This window comes from Prionailurus bengalensis, chromosome B3 (genome assembly GCF_016509475.1).
Source record: "Prionailurus bengalensis isolate Pbe53 chromosome B3, Fcat_Pben_1.1_paternal_pri, whole genome shotgun sequence".
NCBI lineage: Eukaryota > Metazoa > Chordata > Mammalia > Carnivora > Felidae > Prionailurus > Prionailurus bengalensis.
The window spans coordinates 80,946,171-80,959,559 of NC_057355.1; the positions used below are offsets into that span (position 1 = coordinate 80,946,171).

Consider the following 13,389-nt stretch of genomic DNA (forward strand, 5'->3'; position numbering starts at 1 on the left):
ACTATATTAATCACTAGTTGATCTATTTCATTTAGGTTTGGCAAAGGGTTAGCTATATGAGTGTTCCAGGTGTTCCCAGGGATAAACAAAGGGCTGCAACAGACCAGCTGAAATTAATCCGTACTTATACATTCCACACACCCCAGTCCTGGTTAAGCTTTCTTAATTAGACTTGTCAGCATTCTTCTTTCTGCATCTTTTTTTTAACATTTATAGAACAGAAAAACAAGAAGGATAAACATCAAAATATTAATCATTAGTGGAGTAGAGTGGCAGAAATGCAGGTATAACTTTAAAGAAACATTACAGTCTGCCAAATACTGCAGACTTGTTTTTATTCATGTATAAGCTTCACAACTTACCTCTTTCTACTATAGAAATTTTAATTTTGTGAAATGTATTAATAAGTTGATGCTGTGTAACAGTTATCAACTAAGTGTAGTTTTTTGATCAGTTGCTTTCATCAGAAGAACATCAGACTGTCAGTGATAGGTATGTAAACCCTTTATCTTTTACTTGGTCTCAGTTTCCTAAGTATTTTTCCTTGATTATTATTCCGCACCCACAAAAACATGGTGTGGAGGCATTTTAAGTTCCTGTATCCAAGCACTTTTCTTAACAGATCATCACTTAGGTTAATAGTTACACACTGGCCTTTGGCTCTGCTGTTGAACGAATTATTTTGTATGCATTTTAGTGGAAATAGTATCCTAATTTTGCCTCCCCAGAGGGATCTTCTAGAATATACAGAACCTGTAAAAGAAAAAGGAGGATTAGAATTATTCAGAGGATTTATCCCCTAGATGTTATTGGCGTCATCACGACATGAGTACCTGCAGATTAAATCATTCTTTAAACTCCTGGAAACCATCTTGGACCTTCAGCTTCAAATGAAGGAGGCAATTTCTGCACCTTGTGGGCATGTGTGAATATAGCTCAGAGTGTTATTCTCTTGCTCTTGGCCTCTTACAAGGTACAGAGATAATGTTAGCTTTCTTCTTTTGTATTATTCATTTATTGGCTCCTTTTTCAGAGTCATTTTTACCCAGAATTTGGCCCCTGATTTAGAAGACTGTCAGATTCAGCAAAGATGACTGATCACTAGAGCTGTCAGCAGTATGAGACTGGCCAGTGCTCTCCCCTTTGTCCATTCCCAGTGATGTCCATTCCCAGTGAAGTAGGGGTGGATAAGTGCACGCTTTCAGGACTCTCTGGTCCTCCCATTAATCCCAGTTTAGGCAGGTGGAAATAGAAACAGCCTTTTCCATCACTCCTCAAATTAGAGGTATTGTTTTGGTGTCATGTTTGCAATTGATCCATGTCCCTGAACTACAGGATCAGGTAGAGAAAAAAATTTTTTAGAAATGCACAATAAATTTTTGTCAGTTCCTGTGTTATTACCTCTCTTCATCTCTCCCTTACTTCCCCTGAAGTATCCCAACAATCTATCCACTGTTGATTTCCCCCTTTAATTACATGCCGGTCATATTTTAACACACATTCCATCATACAAGCCACAGAAAGAGATGTGCCCAATTTAGAAAATAAGTTTTTCCAAATGTTCCAATTTTCAGTCCATCTACTTTGTGTTTGGTAAAGTACATAAGTCAGTCTATTGTATATGAGGCTTCTTAGCACACTTGTTGAAATGCATCTGCAGCAACATGGGTTTCTTTATCAAATGATATATAAAAAGGGACTCTAAATTGAAACAGTTTCTGCTGAGGACTCTAATAGAGTGTTAAGGTGTTTGCTTCAGTAACCAGATGTATAGATCCAAAATCAGTGTCTATTCTGGATGAAACCTGCTACTGTCCACCTGGAACCATAGGTCATAGTCCAGTGTTACTCTATGTAAATAGTATGTTTTCATTTCATATCTTAGGTATATACTTAGGAGTGGAATATCATGGGTCATTATAACTTTAATGATTAACTATGTAAGGAATTGCTAGACTATTTACCAAACTGATTGGACCATTCTGCATTTGCACCATTGGTATATGAAGGTTCTGATATCTCCACATTATCACCAGCACTTGTTATCTGACTTTTTGATTCTGACTATGCTAGTGGAGTGGGATAGTAACTCATTGTGGTTTTGATTTGCATTTCTCTGATGACTTAAGACATCAAGTTTATTTTCATGTGCTCATTGGCCATTTGTGTATCTTTGGAGAAAGATACATTCAAATCCTTTGCTCTCATTTTTAAAATTTGAGTTATTTTGCCTTTGTATTATTGAGGGGTTTGGGTTTTGTTTTTCTTTTTAGGGAGAGAGAGAGTACAAGCAGCGAAGAGGGAGAGAAACCGAAGAGAATCTCAGGCAGGCTTCATGCTCATTGCGGAGCCCTAAATGGGGCTTGATCCCATGACCCTGGGATCATGACCTGAGCTGAAATCAAGAGTCAGACACTTAACCATCTGAGCCACCCCAGTGCCCCTTATTACTGAGTGTTAAGAGTACTTTATATAATGGTCTGTGATCAATTCTGAGTTAATTTTGCATATATTATGAAGTAAGGCCCAGCTTTCTTCTTTTGTATGTGGCAGTCCAGGTTGTCCCAGCACCATTTATTGAAAAGACTTTTTTGTTTTTCCCTATTGAATAGACTTGGCAGCCTTGTTGAAAATAAGCTGACCATACATGTATGGGTTTATTTCTGGACTTGCAGTTCTGTTTCATTGATCCATAGATCTATCCTTGAGCCGGTACTATGCTCTGTAGATTACCATTGCACTGTAGTAAGTTTCATACTCCAGACATGTGAGTCTTTCTACTTTATCCTTCTTTTTCAAGATTGTTTTTGATTTCCTGGATGCCTTACACTTTGTAGGAATTTTAGAATCAACTTGTCAGTGTTAGTCAGGATTCTGACAGGAATTGCATTGAATCTGTACATCAGTTTGCAAAGTCTTTTCATCTTAACAGTGTTAATTAAGTCTTCTGCTCCATGACATGGGATTTTGTTCTCTTTGTGTGGATCTTCTTTATTTTTATAATTTTTTGTTTTTGTTGGTTTCAGAGCATAAGCTTTGCAGTTTTCATTAAATTTATATCTATGTATTTTTATGCTATTATGAATAGAATTTTTTTTTTAAGTTTATTTATTTTGGGAGCGAGCGAGTGAGCACACACGTGAGTAGGGGATGGGGAGAGAGAGAATCCCAAGCAGGCTTCTTACTGTCAGCACAGAGCCCAACATGGGCCCCAAACCCAATGAACCTTGAGATCATGACCTGCGCCTAAATCAAGAGTCAGATGCTTAATCAACTGAGCCATCCAGGCGCTCCTGAAGTTTTTTTCTTAATTTCATTTTTGGATTACTCATTGCAATCCAATAAAAAGGAGTTTTTGTGAATTGATCTTGTGTCCTACAACCCCAGTAAACTCATTTCTTAACTGTTAGGGGTTTTTTTTTTAGTATTTTTAGAACTTTCTGTGTAGGAGATCATGTTATCTGTGAATAGACTTAGTTGAACTTCTTCCTTAGCCTATCTGGAATGGTTTTTCCTTTTTCTTGCCTAACCACTCTGTCTAGAATCTCCAATACAATGTTGAATTGAATAGATAAGTAGCAGACCTCCTTATCTTCTTCCTGATCTTAGGGTCAAAACATCTAGTCTTTCACCATTAAGGATAATGTTAACTATGAGTTTTTCATAGCTTCCCTTTAAAGCCATTACATTTTAGTAGCTACTAAGCCACCCAGTGTAATTATTCTCAAAGTTCATTTTTTTAAATCTTATTTAGTGTTAATGTTTCCTTTGTTGTGAATTCAGGAAGAACTGGGCTAGGTCTGAGGTCTTTGACATTAGAAACCCATATCAGTACAACTATGTAGTATGAAACAAAACTTATGGCTATGGCTACAAGAGTGGAGAATTATCTGACTTGGCCTTTGAGTCATACCGGTTCACATTGGGCCAGTTTTGTTGGGAAGGCAAAGAAAATACTACAGTAATTCAAACTGATAAAGTTAGCAATGATGTTAATCTAGCTCATAATGTAACTGCTATTTGGTATAACAGTGATGTATTTGATAAAATTAATTTTAAAACACTCAGTAATATTAATGAGGATGCCTGATCATGCCAGTTTTATTCAAAATAGTATTAGAAGTTCTAGCCATAACAATTAGGCAAGAATAAGAAAAGGCATCCAAATGGGGCGCCTGGGTGGCGCAGTCGGTTAAGCGTCCGACTTCAGCCAGGTCACGATCTCGCGGTCCGTGAGTTCGAGCCCCACGTCAGGCTCTGGGCTGATGGCTCAGAGCCTGGAGCCTGTTTCCGATTCTGTGTCTCCCTCTCTCTCTGCCCCTCCCCCGTTCATGCTCTGTCTCTCTCTGTCCCAAAAATAAAATAAAAACGTTGAAAAAAAAAAAAAGAAAAAAAAAAAAGAAAAGGCATCCAAATTAGAAAACTATTTGCAGATGACCTATAGAGAAAACTCTAAAGATTATCAAAAACTGTCAGAACTAATAAATTCAGTCAAGTTTCAGGATACAAAAATAATACCCAAAAATCTGTTGCATTTCTATACACTAATAAACTAACAGAGAAGTAAAAAAAAAAAAAAAAAAAAAAAAATCATTTATAATCACATTAAAAAAATAAAATACCTGGGAGTAAGTTTAATGAAGAAGCTGAAAGACCTGTGTAGTGAAAACTACAAGCCATTGGTGAAAGAAATTGAATACACAAATAGGTATTCTGTGTTTCATGGATTGAAAGAGTCAATATTGTTGAAATACCCATATTCCTCATAGCAATCTACAGGTTCATTACAATCCCTGTCAAAATTCCAAGGGCATTTTCACAGAAATAGAACAATCTTGAACTTGTATAGAGCCACAAAAGACCCTTAATAGTCAAAACAATCTTGAGAAAGAACAAAGCTGGAGGAATTACACTGCCTAATTTCAAACTATAGTACAAAGCTACGGTAATTAAAACAGTGGAAGAGAATTGACAGACCAGAAATAAACCCATGCGGTATATGGTTCATTAACTTAAAACAAAGATGTCAAGAATATACAATGGGGAAAGGACAGTCTCTTCATTAAATGGTGCTGGGCAAACTAGACAGCCATATGCAAAAGAATAAAATTCAACCACTATTTTACACTAGACACAAAAGTTAACGCAAAATGGATTAAAGAATTAAACCTAAGACCCCAAATCTTAAAACTCCTAGAAGAAAACAAGCCATAAACTCCTTGACTGACATAGGTATGGGCAGCGATTTTTTTTTTTAATCTCACACCAAAAGCCAAAGCAACAAAAACAAAAATAAATGAGACTACATCATAGTAAAAGCTTCTGCACAGCAACAGGTACCATCAACAAAATGAAAAGGCAATATACTGAGTGGGAAATATATTTGTAAATAATGTATCTGGCAGGGGGTTAATATCCAAAATATACAAAGAACTTACACAATTCAACACCAAAAAAATTAATAATCCAATTTAAAAATAGGCAGAGGACCTAAATAGACATTTTCCCCAAAGAGACACAGATGGCCAACAGACACGTGAAAAGATGCTCATCATCATTAATCATCAGGGAAATGCAAATCAAAACCACAGTAAGACTCACCTCACACCTGCTAGAATGGCCATTATCAAAAAGAACAAGAAATAACAAGTGTTGGCAATGATGTGGAGAAAAGGGAATACTCATGCACTGTTGGTGGTAATGTAAATTGGTGCAGCTGCTGTGGAAAAGAGTATGCAGATTCCTCAAAGAAGTAAAAATAGAATTACCATATAATCCAGCAATTCCACTTCTAAGTATTTTTGTGAAGGAAAAAAACACTAACTGGAAAAGATATCTGCACCCTCAGTCATTGCAGCATTGTTTACAATAGCCAAGATATAGAAGCAACCTAAGTATCCACTGACAGATGAATGGTAAAGAAATTATGCACGCAGGCATGCATGCACACTGAAGTATTCAGCCATAGAAAAGAATGAAGTCTTGGTATCTGTGACAAACATGGATGGACCGTGAGGGCATTATTCTAAGTGAAATAAGAGAAAGACAAATCCTGTATGGTTTCTCTTTTATGTGGACTCATTTTAAAAAAAAAAAAAAAAAAAAAACCCTCTCAGATATAAAGAACAGACTGGTGGTTGCCAAGAAGTAAGTGGGAGAAATGGATGAAGGGGATGAAAAGGTTAAGAAAAAAAAAAATGAAATGTACTCTTAAGCAAAGACTACACTTTCAAAAATACAAGAAAATTGAGGCACCTCAGTGGCTCAGTCAGTTAAGTGTCCCAACTCTTCAGCTCAGGTCATGATCTCACGTTTCATGAGATTGTCAGTGACAGCACAGAGCCTGCTGAGGATTCTCTCTCTACCTGTCTCACATTAAATAAATAAAAAAAAATGAAAATTGTTTGTGATTGAAATATAGAACATACTGGCTATACCACAACAGTGTGTATCTAAAAGATGCAATAAATAAATGACACTCTAGTGGTCTCCCAAGAATGAACGTGTTTGACAAAGGCTTTTACATCTCTCAAGAGAAGATGTACTAGGAAAAAACTCCATAGACCTTGGCCTTTTGAACGTACTAGTAGAGCCAACTGCAAAATGAAACCAGTAGCCAGTCCTCTGTCATAGAAATAACTATCTTCTTAATTTCTTCACTTTTGAGAGCATTTATGTGTGGAAACATATTTATTAAAGCATGAGTATAGTTTAGAAATTTATAATATCTGGAGTGCCTGGGTGGCTCAGTCAGTTAAGCATCTGATTCTGCATTTTGGCTCTGGTCACGATCTCACAGGTTCTTGAGTTCAAGCCCCCATCAGGCTCTGCACTGTGTGGAGCCTGCTTAGGATCCTCTCTCATTCTGTCTCTGCTCCTGCCCTGCTCATGCTCTATCTCAAAATAAATAATAAGCTTAAAAAATTTATAATATCCAATTGTGCAATAACCTGTTATCAGATGTTTTGAAGTTAAAAGGTACATCTCGAAAAGAAATCAAAGTTCAAACTCGAAGGTATCTGGGAACTCAGTCATTTGCATAGGTTTTCTGGAACAAATATATAAAGCACACAAAAGACTTTGAATATGTGTTCCAGTTGAGAAACCTTTTGCTTCTCTTTATAGTTACAGAAATAATATCCACTAATATTCAAAGGCAATTTGCTAATAAAACTGTGTTGACCCTAAAAATGTGGTAATAAGTAACCAAATGTATAGGTAATTTAACTTTAAGCCACCATAAGTTCTTTTGATGGAAGGTGATTGGCTAGAGAATGAAATAGATTTAGTTAATAATTGTTACATTGGATCCAGGTACTGGTACATTTCATAAAGTTCAGTTTTTAATGGAAGGAGGAAGTATCAGGTTTATGCATAATTAAGAATAAGTTTGCACTGAAATATTGGCTGCAGTGTTTAACCCTATTCCTCATTGGATGATACAGAAAATTAGTGTTTTGGTGTTAATGTTAATCTGTAAATGCTGTAGAAGATACAAAAAGAAAAATTATGATGAGTGATTATTAAAGCTTGATGAAGGGTGCGGATGGGATGGTGCAGGGAGTGTGGACTAAGTACGTGATTAATCTCCTTTGCTAGTTTATTTCTCTGTGAACCTTGGAAGCCATGGTGCTAACATTTCGCCAACCACGAATGAAATGTCATAACTAGTGATTAATGTAGTCCAATGCTAGGGTCCAAGATAGACTGGGGGCAACTAACACTAGCTTGTCAGCACTGCTTCATAGAAAACATAAATATGAAAGAAATGAGGTACAAATCACCAATGTTTTGCTTCCGTTCTTTGAGCCTGGTCATGGATACATGATCAGAGGGGTATGAAGACCCCTCCTTGGACAAGACCAAGCTTCCCTGCAACCAGAGTATCTGCACTGTAACTTGAGATTCACAAATGAAAATAAAATGTGTTCTGTGCTACTGAGATGGGATCCTAGGGCCTGTGCCTAGAATATTTGGACTCTTCTAATGTTTCCCTTTGCTTTCTTTATCCTACTATGCTATGACCTCTACTTTTATTAATGTCTTGAGTAGATCCTGACATTATATGACCCAGTTATATGACCAATGCTGTGTAATTGTTATATGTAACAGTGAGGTATGACTGTTTTTGTTGTTGTTCTCAGAGATGGCCACCTAGAACATTTATTCAGCCAACGAACTGTGTTTATTCAGCTGATACATCACAGAGAACTGTCTTTCTCTTGTATTACAAAAACATAATTATGTTTCTTAATGAATTATCATATTTGCTTTGTTATGGAATAAACTTTTCAAATTACAGAAATGAATTTTCTTTCAAGTACACAATACATATAATAATTACAGCATCAAGGACTTACAGAATTCTTCAGTAGAAGTTTTGACTGCTGTAATTGGGTTACAGTATTCTGCCAAAATTATGAATGAAATTATTGTAAATCCTATATTGCACAAATGAGACTGCAGTGACCATTCATGCCATAGTTGTACCATATCCTACTGTCAGCATAACAAAACTAGCGATGTTTTCTTCAGGTAGTACAGATCTTATGTTGGAAGAATGTTGACCTAAGATTTTATAGATAATCGTTTGTGTGAAACGTGGCAGTCACTTTATTCCATGCGATTTTAGAATAGATATGTGTATACTAAAATTCAACAACCTCTTCCCTCGCCCCCCAAAAAGACTTTGAGGGGTAACAAAAAGTCTTAATTAGGCTTAATCATTCTTCTTGGTAATATTGAAAGTATAACTTGTTACTTGTATCTGAGTTCTCTTATTTTTACAGGGGAAACAAGGCAAACACATTTTATATGGCTGCAGTGAACTTTTTAATGCTACACAGTTCATAAAACAGGTAAAGTGTACGTTGGTAGTTTGTTTCTTGTAACATACCGTAACTTGGTGATGATATTTTTCAAAAGAGCAAGAGAATCATCATACTCATTTGAACCAACTGAAGCCAAAAACCATAGGAACTATAAAAATGTAAGGTTTTAACATGGACTACTATAAAGAAAATTCTGATACATAATTATTTCAGTTGTCCCAAATCTTTGAGAGGATAAATTCAGAAAATTTAAAATTTACAACAGTGAAGTATATACCTCCTAGGTGTACATTCCTGGGTTGTGAGATGTGTTCACCTGAATAACCCAGATTCCTGTTCAAGATACAGAACCATCATACCACAAAGTTCCCCAGTCAATCCTTGCCCTTATTCAATCCCCAAGCAGGTCTTGATATTTTTCCACCATAGATTATGTAATGTATTAGAATAGGCAAAACTAAATGGATTGTTTTTTTCTTGGGTGAAGTAGAGGATTCTCAATTTAGTTAATTTTTTTAATGAAGCAGATGTTTATGCTGATTTTTGTTTTGATTACTTTGGGATATTGAATTCTTTAGTTTTTCTTTTTTAAAATAAGCATTTAAAGCCATAAAATTAAAAACTCTTGCCAAACACTGCTTTAGCTGCATTTCACAAATGTTAATATATTTTCATCACCATGTTTTATATATATATTTCGGGGGTGGGGGGTTGGTTGTATATTTTTAATATACTTGGTGGGTTTTTTTTAATCTCATGTGATTTAGAGATGTTGTTTTCAAGTGTTTAGGGGTTTCCTAAATATCTTATTGATTTCTAATTTAATTCCCTGTGGTTAAAGAACATTCTGCATATGATTTCATTGTTTCAAAATTTATTTAAATATCTTTTATGGTTTCTCTTACTGAGCACTTCGTGTGCACTTCAAAAAGAACCTGCATTAGGCAGAAGTGGTAAGAAGGGTTCTGTAAATTTCATTTCGGTCATGGTAGTTGACAGCATTACTTAAATCCTCTGTGTCTTTATTGATGTGTGGTTTTGCGGGGTTTTTTTGGTCTAGTTCTGTCAGGTATTGAAAGACCAGTATTAAAATCTCCAGTTATGTTTGAGGAACTGTTTCTCCCTTCAGTTCTGTCACTCTCTCCTTTTAGTTGTAGGTCAACTTATTGTTAAGCTCTGTTATTAGGTACATACAGATTGAGGATTGCTGTGTCTTCGTGATGAATGCACCCTTTCATTATGCAGTGTCCCTCTACATATCTGGTAATACTCTTTACCTTGAAGTCTACTTTATCTGACATTAATATAGCCACTCTAGTCTTAAGGTTTGCAGGTTATAACTTTTCCATCTGGTTGCTTCAGCTTGCCTATGAATTCATATTTAAGGTGTTTATCTTGCAGATGGGATATAGTTGGAACCTGTTTTTTTTTTTTTTTTTTTTTTTTTTTCAAAACCATTCTGACCATCTCTGCCTTTTAATTGGTGTCTGTTGGTCGGTTAACATCGAATGTAATTATTGATATGATTGGGTTTAGGTTTACCATTGTACTGTTTGTATTCTACTAGTCTTCTGTTAGGCCTTCCTCCTTTCCTACCTTCTTTTGTATTACTTGAATGCTTTTTTATTTTAGCTGTATCTCTACATTATTAATTTAGCATTTGCTCTAGAGATCACAATATATACATCTTTAACTTCTCATAAACTAGAGTTAATATTGTACCACTTGCATTCAATATAGCATATAGACCCATTCCCTCAGCCTTTATTCTGTGATTGTCACATATTTTACATCTGTATATATATCATTAACCTCACAAGACAGTACACAGTGTTACCATTTGTATCACTTCACTCATCTGTATCATAAAGAAGCCTTTCCCTTTACACAGATACGATTTTCAGTGTTCTTCATCCCTACCTTTAGTAGATTTTGATTTCCATCTGTTGACTGCAAAACTTCTTTTAACATTTACTGTAGTTCAGGTATGCTAGCAGTGAATTCACTTAATTTTCTTTTATATGAAAATGTATTTCACCTTTATTCTTAAATATTTCTGCTGAATACAGAATTCTGGATTGACAGTATTTCAGAATTTTAAAGATACTATTCCACAGTCTTCATTGTTTCTGATAGGAAGTCACTAGTATTCAGATCAATACAATTTTATATGTAATAGGTTATTTTTCTCTGGCTGCTTTCAAGATTTCCTTGTCATCTTTGGTTTTCAGCAGTTATGATGTATTTATGTATAACTTCTTGTGTATTTATCTTGGGGATCACTGAGCTTCTTGAATCTGTATGTTTATATCTTCACCAGATTTAGGGAATTTTCTGTGCTTTTCGTCAAATATTTCTGTGTTCAATTTTGTCCTCTCTTTTTGGGATTCCATTCACCTATATGTACAACATTTTATATTCTGCCACAAGTCTCTGAGGATTTGGGGTGGGGGGGTTGTTTTGTTTTTAACTAATTTTTTTAGTAGTCTCTACACCTAATGTTGGGCTTAAATATAAGTTGTACTATCTCCAGATTCACTCTTTGCTTTCTTATCTCTTTTCTACCATTTGAATAATGTTGTATTTACACCATCTCAAATTTTCATTTGGGTTTTTTTTTTTTAATATAGTTTGTGTTTTTCTGGTTGGATTTTATGTCATTTCATTGTGAGCATATTTTCTATTGTTTCATTGAGGATAGTTGTTATAGCTTCTTTTAAACCCTTGTCTATTAATTACAACACATGGATTATCTATCTCAGTCTCTCCCCTTTCCCCTAGAGAATGGGCCCAATTTTTCTGTTCTTTCATGTATTAGTTTTAGATTGTATCCTTAACATTGCTGTTTTGGAAACTGAATTCCATTTCCCTAAAGAGTATTGATTTGGGCCTTTAGCCGGCAATTAACTTGGTAAAATTCACATGTCAAACTCTGTCTCTTGGGCAGCAGCTCACATCTTGCTTGTTAGTCACTCTCATTTGTGCCTGCTTCAAGGTTTTTCACCATAGATATCAGAAAAGTTCATGTGCAAAATTTAGGGCTCCCACACTCTGGACCTCTCCTTTCCTGGCTTTCCTCCTCACCTGCAGCGGCTTTAGTTGTCCCCATACTCTGGGTCGTTCTTGAGGTTAAGAGCCACAGAACTCAGCCAGTGCGGGTCTTTCCTTCCAAGTGTCACCTGTGTTCCCGAACCTGCCAGCTTGCAGTTGTTCTCCACTGCCTGCAGGTAGCTGGTTTTTGCATGTTGTTTAAAGTTTTAATTGCTATCCCTGGGAGAATTAGTCCAGTAGGAGTTTACCCAGCCTTCCAGAATTTGAATGCCTTTTTTCTTTTTAATGATGTTTTAGAAATATCAAATTAATCAAAATATGTGGAGAAGTAAACTGTCAGCAGTGAAGTTGTACGTGAAAGTTTTCTTTACATTTTCATACTGAGTTAATATTGATTTTATTCTCAGTGTTTTTGTTTTCCATTAGTTGAATTTGTACCTATAATGTTGATCCATTTTTTTTTTATTGTGACAGCATTTATTATTACTATTCAGTTTTAAATGAATTTCAGTTGGTGGTGAATCTTCAGGAAAACTTATTCTAGATACAAATGCAATGAATGAAATAATGGAGCTTAGATGTTACCATGATTAAAGAGTACATTTTTAAGGTGTATTTCTTTTGTGACTAAAGTAAAGCTATTTTTATGTTTTGTTTTAGCTGTCACAACTTGGACAGAAATAACATAAAAGAACCTTAATATGAGAAACTACTTGGATAAATGTAAAGACAAAAGTCAAAAGAGCCAGATGTTTTCTTCTTCGTATCAGTGTCCTAACATTGAAACTTAGAGTTAATTTTTAAGGAAATTCTATACTTAATATAATGTATACTAATTAAAAGAATAAAGCATTTCAGAAATAAATTTTTAACATTGTACATTTTCTTTCCTGTTACGTTTGACAAAAGAGAAAGTACTTAGGAAAAGTTTTGCCTGAATATAATATTAAAATATTATTATAATGGATTTGTTATGACTGAAACCAGTGAAAATTTAAGAATTATGCAAATATTATTAAAAAAATAAAAAGAGTGCCTGGGTGGCTCAGGTGCTTAAGCATCTGACATGGTGATTTCACGGTTCATGAGTTTGTGTCCTGCCTCAAGTGATCACAAGACCCGCTTCTCTCTCTCTGCCCCTCATTCACTTGCATCCTCTCTCAAAAAAAAAAAAAAAAAAAAAAAAAAAAATGCAAATGTTACTTGACTGGTTAATGAATCTCCTACTGGTATTTTTTTTTTTCTTGTATGCACTTTAACAGTAAAATTACCTCCCCGTGGTTTTCTGGTCTGCCATGTTGCCTCTAGACTTTACAGTACTTACTTAAAGTCTCTTCTTCCTCTAGCACACCCAAATACATCTTATCACATAAAATCCCTTCATTGTATAATGACAACAACTAACATCTAGAATGGACAAATACAAAACATTTGTCCCATGAAGAACTAAAAAATATGGAAAATTAAGTGTTAAATTTGGTTCAAACCTTCCTGGTATGCAGCACCA

The 13,389-nt window shown here is 35.2% G+C and overlaps 1 protein-coding gene across 2 annotated transcripts in view; it reads left to right on the top strand.

Moving 5' to 3' along the window:
• SCFD1 (sec1 family domain containing 1) overlaps positions 1–12,747 on the top strand; it is a 117,273-nt gene extending 104,526 nt beyond the window's left edge. For both annotated transcript variants that reach the window (XM_043554315.1, XM_043554316.1), the window contains 2 exons: positions 8,790–8,858; positions 12,543–12,747. In XM_043554315.1, coding sequence (XP_043410250.1) covers positions 8,790–8,858; positions 12,543–12,566 — 93 coding nt within the window. In that variant the 3' untranslated portion in view covers positions 12,567–12,747. The remainder of the gene's footprint in view (positions 1–8,789; positions 8,859–12,542) is intronic.
• The last annotated feature ends 642 nt before the right edge of the window (positions 12,748–13,389 follow it).